This window comes from Garra rufa, chromosome 10, assembly GCF_049309525.1.
Source record: "Garra rufa chromosome 10, GarRuf1.0, whole genome shotgun sequence".
Taxonomy (NCBI): Eukaryota; Metazoa; Chordata; class Actinopteri; order Cypriniformes; family Cyprinidae; genus Garra; species Garra rufa.
This window is the reverse complement of record NC_133370.1, coordinates 7,605,147-7,612,524: the sequence shown is the minus strand read 5'-3', so window position 1 is coordinate 7,612,524 and position 7,378 is coordinate 7,605,147. Positions and strand designations below refer to the sequence as shown.

Below are 7,378 nucleotides of genomic sequence, written 5' to 3'. Positions count from 1 at the left end.
GGACATATTTTCATCATGCAGACACTGTCAAAGTGACAAAAATGGCATGTCCTTTCATAAATAAGATTATTATTTATCATATAGTATAGGATTATTTTGATTAGACATGTGTATTTATTTGACCTGTGTCATTTTTAAATGGTAGTCAGAGCACATTAGTACAGACACTGTATGCAGAGCGGTAAAGAAAGTGTGCCTTGCTCTAATGCTCTTTCTGAGAATTTTAGTGTCATTGCCTACTGAGCATAAAGCCATCAAATATGAAGCTGATTGCTGTATGGAATGGAAGAATGGCAGATGAAAATGTATAATATATATATATACATATATATATATATATATATATATATATATATATATATATATATACACACACACATATATATATATATATATATATATATATATATATATACACACACACACACATATATATATATATATATATATATATATATAACCACCACCACAGCTGTTAAATTTACTAGGTCATCTTTTTTTCCTATAAATGCACAAATGCAACTTTTATTCTTTTTTTTCATGTTGGATTTTAATATTCTTCCAATACTTCCATCTCCTCTTCATCTGTTCTTCATCATTTTGCGAGCCTTCATGCTGTTGGCTTCATTTCATTACTCTAATTAAGAAATGCAACCGTTTGGATTAGAGAACATTTCATTTTGTGAAAGAGCATTAGACTATGTGGAAAAAGCTGCTGCAAAGTGAAATTAGACACATAATTGTTTTTTTATATGACACATTTTAATGTCAAATATTTGTAAAATCATGTAGCCTACACTCATGAACCCTTTATGCTTAAAGCTTTACCTGGTTGAATTATGTTTACTTCCATGTTTAGCTGTTTTCTTCTTCTAATTATTATTTTTTATTTTATTTTATTTTATTTTTTTGCCTGTTTGATACCATGAAAATTAATAGTTCAGTAACTTACCGTTCTGCCAGTTTTTACCTTTGATATTCTAATTATTAATAATTAAATAATTATATTCTTAATAATTATTAAGAATTAAAGTTAAGCATTGGCTCGAAATATGCAGAGGTCTTTTTGGCGGGAGCGGTTGCCATGGTGAATCATAATTTCGGAGCTCCATTGATCAGGGCTTTTCATAGTCAAGCTGCAAGCACTAAACTCAGAGTCAACCTACTCAGAGTGGATTGAACTAACTCATTTCAGCTGTTCTGTAACCGAAAACTCAGAGTTTCCCATCTCAGGGTAAGTCAACTCAGAGTTCAAGTTTTAACTCAGAGTTGGTTGAACCTCCTTATTGAAACAGGCCCCAGGACAGTTAAAAAAAACAAGTGACAAAACACAAGAAACCTTAAATTGATTTAATAAGAATTTATAAAATCTGCAATTTAGATTACATGAAAAAAATGCATTACAGTCATTAGTCATTTAGCACACAGACGTCTAGTCTAGTCTAGTTTACATACAAAGATACTTTAAATCTAGTCTGTTAAATAAGCTTAAAGCAAATACAGAATATTCATTTTTATCAAGACATTTACAATCATTTTACTGATGAATTCTGGGATGTGTCAGTCCTGTAACAGTTCCGATCTTTGACTAAATATCCAGAACTTAAGAGACACTGAATACTGATATCACCACCTGTACACACAGACTAGAAACATCCTTCTGACAAAAGTAGTCATGCTTAAAAAAAAAAAAAAAAAACAGTTAAAGTACATTGAGAGAAAGTCAAAGCATTTTTCACAACTGCAGAATACTTTTATTAAATTTCAACTAGTTGTTTTTATTAACGCAAACTGAGACACAAACAGAACAAATGAAACCGATACTTAAATAAAAATAACTGTACATACTGTTAAAAACAATCCCATTTTTTCAGGAGAGGTCTTTTAATGTGCGATAAAACAGCAAAGTAGGCTATAAACTATATACTTCATTTCTAATCTTTTAAATTTTTCACCCTCACATCGGTTCATATGGGCTCTTTTGAAAATAAAATATTAGGTTAAAAGTTTCATGTTTGTTTTTTTGTTAAAATAAGCCAAAAATCTACCAAAAAAGTTGACAGTCCAGTCCTCATGTTGTTTTTGTTTCCCTAGGTCAGCAGGATCTGTTCCTGTGTTTTTCCAGCATTGGTTTTCTCACAGTTGCTGTCAGTGTGAAGCCACAGTGCTGTAAACTGTTCCACTTTCTGGAGGCTTCTGGAAGTGTGAAATAATTTAAAATTCACTGCCAGCTGAACCACAAATAAAAACATGATATAAAATGCCAGTATTTTTGTAAAACTTACTGCTTCACTCCCAGGAACATGATCAATAGTACTGTAGGTGGTAATGGCCTTGCTGGCATCCTGAGGAGAAAGGGATTGTAAATATACAAGGTATATCAATGTCTGAAATTTCATCACATCAGTGCATGTCTGTTGTACTTACATTTGGGTTTTCATCATTTATAGTGCTGTATATCACAGGATCTTCAGGTTTAGAGTAGATCTGCATTTCACATATAAAATATCAAGAAATCAATATATGACTTATTTAATAAACTACAAGTTTTAATAGCCAAACCAATGCATATGATAATTAAGGAGAGAGAGAGAAAAAAGCATTTTGTTTATTGTATTATGTCTGCTAAAAACTGGCAAATGATCTAGAAACAGGTTACCCAGTCTTACCAAATCAAACCATAATGTCTGGAAGAATGTTAAGACTGTTTCAAAAAAAAAAAAAAAAAAAAAAAAAAAAAAAAAAGATCAAAGCAATTGAGAAAAACTGTAAAAAAAATACACTGATATTGTCATACAAATATTTTCATAACTACATTTTCAAAATTAAAGGACTCACTGTGTCATTGGTGCTGCCATTTCTCTCTTTGATTTGGGGTTGGTCTTGTTCTTTATTTAAAAAAAAAAAGAATTATGATATTAACAGAATTTATTTACTGCATAGAATGCTGATGAAATAAATTAGAAAATGACATTAAATTAAGTGATTGTTTAAACAAATAAACATGGAGGTCGAACTGACTGGGTCTCTGTCTCCATCTCCAGGTGAAAACACCGACTAGAATCAATAACAGCAGAAGAGCAGCTGAAACTGGAAGCCACACAGGTAGGAGTTCATTATTTCTGTGGAAAATAAAGAAACATTTTTTAAATATTTTCAATCAAAGAGCTCCACATATGATGCTAATTCAGCTGAATGAAAGGCACTAGAAAATAAGTCATATCTGAAATAAACATTTACCAGAGTTTAAATTAACTATGTCAATGTATGTGAGCCTAATAGCCATAGAATTAGTTTAAGTTTTATTTTACTTTAAACAATACAGACGTAGTACTTTTGTAGTTTGTTAATGAAATCAGATGTATTATTTTTCTTGTGGAGTTCTGTTTCATTTCTGCAAAGATAAAAAAGCAGAGAAGGAAAATCACTATAGCAGAAAATGACTGTTGGAGTAAAAGGCAAAAGAAATTGATGACATGGTGCATGATGACAAAACGCAGACAGAAACAGAATTCTAGGTAAATGATTCTGAGAAACTCTAGTGAGAAATGTTTGAATACTGACGTGACTTTCACTGTGTCTGCTTTTGCCTTTGTTACAGTGAGATGAACAGGATTCAGTGCCTCTCCAGCAGAGCAGAAGTACCAGCCAGAATCAGTCAGTCTCAGTCCAGTCATCAGCACAGTGAAGGAACTATTACCATCATCCCTGATCTGGACTGATGAATTCTGGGATGTGCCAGTCCTCATCTCTTTGTAACAGCTCTGATCTTTATATCTGCACCACTGTTTGACTGTATTCTTATATCCAGAACTGTAGAAACACTGAACACTGATATCACCACCTTCATGTCCAGATACACTGCTGCTCACCACAGACACATCAGGAGCTGAACACACACACACACACACACACACACACACACACACACACACACACACACACACACACACACACACACACACACACACACACACACACACACACACACACACACACACAGTCATTCGAGATGATACAATACATATTTGTTAATCAGAGAATTTAACATTTGTATGTGACTAAAACAATGAGAAGTCTCATACCAGACTGAACCTTGACAAGAAGTTTATATATCTCAGTTGTTTGTCCTTCCAAAAAACAATAATATGTTCCATTATGTTTGCCCTGCAGGTTTCTCATAGTCACAGTAAAGAGACTCTGATCAGGATGATCAATTACTGACAGATTCTCCTCTGTTGTGTTTGTGTATGTGTTTTTTCTATCGATTTCTGAGTACCAGAATTTCTTCAGCTGTCTGTAATTCTTGTCATAATGACATGGGATAGTGACAGATCCTCCAGTCCTAATAGTTAAGCTATGATTTGACGAACCGCTGTAGCATTCAACACCTAAACAAACACACAAACAATTATCATGTCCAGGATTAATAATGAATCTCCTCTCAATTTGTTTTGTCTTCACATAAAACACAATGAAAGCAACACAGACATTTAAGCATAAATTGTGCCATTAGAAAATAATAAACATGATTCATGAGTACCAAAAACAGCACAACTTTTAACACTCACCTATAATGAGCCAAAACCCGACTGAAATGTAGAATATTTTCATCTTTGCGAATGCGGCCATTGTCTAAGTTTCTCTTCCTGTATCTTAAGTTGTTTGACTGTGGTTCTTGTAACTGCAGCATTTCCCTTTTTCTCTCACACAGCACTATTTACATATTATTATCATCTTGCGCCATCTGGCTAAAGAGCTGACTTTCGCAGTCCACTTTCCTGCAGAGTTTAGCTCAACCCCAATTACACATGTGAATAAACTAATAAAAGTCTTCATGGTCACTAGAAAGTTACAGGCAAGTGAGACCTCATGGGCCAGAGTTGAGAAAACCTGCTCTAGATTTCAAGCAAATGTTCTGGTCACAGTCACATTTCTATTTATACTTCTGTTTCACTAGTAAGAGGATGGGGGATTTTTTTTTTCAGTCACAATTGTTGAGACGATCATTTGACTTTTTGATTAATTATATTTCTCACTAATTATGATTACATATATACAAAACATTAATTTTAAGATATGAAAATATATTTTATATATTGAATTTAAATTCATATCTGTTTTATATGTACAGTATGTTGTTGGCTATATGTTAAAACTACACTATGAAACTTGGAAATACTTAAAAATAAAGGTGCTTCACAATGCCATAGAAGAACCTTTTTGTCTAAATGGTTCCATTAAGAACCTTTAACATCTGAAAAACCTTTCGGTTTCACAAAAGGTTCTTTGTGGCATATAAGGTTCTTCAGATTACAAAAAGGTAAGCAAGAAATAGTTCTTTAAAAAACCTTTGACTGAATGGTTCTTTGTAGAACCAAAAATGGTTCTTCTATGGCATCGCTTGAAGAACCTTTTGAAGCACCTTTATTTTTAAGAGTGATATGAGTAAAAGCTATTAGTAATGGGAAAAATGAACCTTTAAATGAAATGACAGAAGAATGATTTATTGTTTCAAAGCGCTCAAAATGCCACACGCCGGTGATGCATGCTGGTAAAAACTATGTAAATACAACCAAAACTCAGTTCTGAAGTCTAAAAAAGTGGCAAAGCTCAGGGCCCTTAATGCACGGAAGCTAAGCGCATTCCATAATGCATCACGTTCAAAACTTGAAACGTTGAAGAAAAAAATTCCACTGTAAGTTAAATTAATTAGAAATGACACATTTGGTAAATATAAACATAACACCTCATGCTTGCATACTTGCACACAAGTGTACCATTAGGACATCCTTCATGAATAGACATGATTGTCTGTTTGTATATAGCAATATACTGAGTCACACATGCAAATATAGTTTAGAAAACAGCAATTTCATTGGCTGCTGTGTGTGTTGTCGCGTTAACACAGTGTGTGTTGACATGAGCAACTTTCTTGCATTCTAAGACTTTTGGCCCAATCCGCATTCCATAGTGTGGGTATTCGGACAGGCCCACTGAGAAACACTGAAATTTCAAAACAAATCCTTGTTGCTAAAGGTTTTAGAATTAGGCATTAATTATTTTATTTTAAACAATACACATGGTACTTTTGTGGTTCCGCTTTTGTTCGTCTTTCGTTTATTAATATTCTTGAGAATCACTGTTTCATTTTCACAAAGACAAAAAAAAAAGAGAAAGGGAAGAATATCACCAAAGCGACGAGAAAATGACTCTTAGTCATGAAATACACAAAACAGAGACACATGTAGAATAGTTTCTCAAAGATGGTTATGAAAGGAAAGCCAATTTACAGGAAACAGATTAAATACAAACACTTTGTCACTGACAGTGGCGCAGATGGACAGCATATTCAGTCGGTTAAGTTGTGTTTTATTTCATATGTAGTACCAAAATATTTATAGATTATTGAAAAAATTGTACCTGGGTTCCTGTTAAAAGAGGCCACTGCCATCAGAGGAAGCCTATATTCACATGCATGCTCAAGGTTTCCATGCAGAACCTTGCCAAGTGTTTAACACTGCCTCCTTTTTTGATAGTGTGGCAACTCTTTTTATTTCACAAATGCTATATTTTTCTTCTGCTGTCTTACGTTTTAATGTGTCTGAATTTAAACTAAGCTTAATTTCTGTTGTACTTCTGTCTGTATATTGGCTTTTTAGTTTAACACTACTAGCGAAAAGTGGACTATGGAGGGTGGCATTATTTTGATACCGTAGTCTGGTTGTACTCAGTGAGCTGCTGACACTAAGCAATGCTATTTCTACCGCAACAGAATTTGAAATACAAGACTCGGAAAATAAAATACTGATATGATAACCACAGCTACAGAAAGAGCTTACTGGTGGCAATGGATAGAAGCCAAAAACCAATTAAACCAAATACCATCTATATTTCCTACAAAGAGTCTAAACACATTTGGATATCAAGTGAGATCCGCACTGAGAAACTCCTTAAGTGGCTGCGGCATCATGACAGAAGTCAGCATGTTTATATAATTTGTAAGCTCTTTCAGTAGCTATGGTCTACTAAAAGCCTCAAAGACATCAGGGCTTACTTGGAGAGAACACAGATGTGGCTCTAAGCTTTATTTGTCCACAGACATCCTCAAATTCTTTTCTCCTCTTATAGGAAAGCAGTGAATATTTTAAAGGTGCCATAGAATGCATTGCTACAATATTTTTATTGTTCTCTGATATCTACATAGAAGGTATATGGCATAGGAAAGGGCAAAAATTCTCCAGAAACATTTCTGAGCCTTTCTGAGTAAGTTACAGACACCAACCATCCCTGCACTTAACATGACCAGCACAACCTGGAATATTACATTTATTCCCGTGATCTGCCATTTTCACTTTCGTCCTTGCTTTGTTTGTTT

The 7,378-nt window shown here is 33.8% G+C and overlaps 1 protein-coding gene across 2 annotated transcripts; it reads right to left on the bottom strand.

The window, feature by feature from the left end:
• Window positions 1–473: 473 nt before the first annotated feature.
• Window positions 474–4,661, bottom strand: LOC141344229 (polymeric immunoglobulin receptor-like). 2 transcript variants are annotated; one of them, XM_073849037.1, is made up of 9 exons: window positions 4,572–4,661; window positions 4,086–4,391; window positions 3,565–3,889; window positions 3,335–3,394; window positions 3,022–3,122; window positions 2,839–2,888; window positions 2,428–2,487; window positions 2,286–2,345; window positions 474–2,196 (listed from the first exon to the last, which is right to left on the bottom strand). In XM_073849037.1, exons 1-9 carry the CDS (start codon window positions 4,630–4,632, stop codon window positions 2,149–2,151), a joined length of 1,071 nt encoding a protein of 356 aa, XP_073705138.1. In that variant the 5' UTR covers window positions 4,633–4,661; the 3' UTR covers window positions 474–2,148. The 2 variants fall into 2 exon arrangements, with proteins under 2 accessions (XP_073705138.1, XP_073705139.1); XM_073849038.1 differs by lacking the exon at window positions 3,335–3,394.
• Window positions 4,662–7,378: the final 2,717 nt, after the last annotated feature.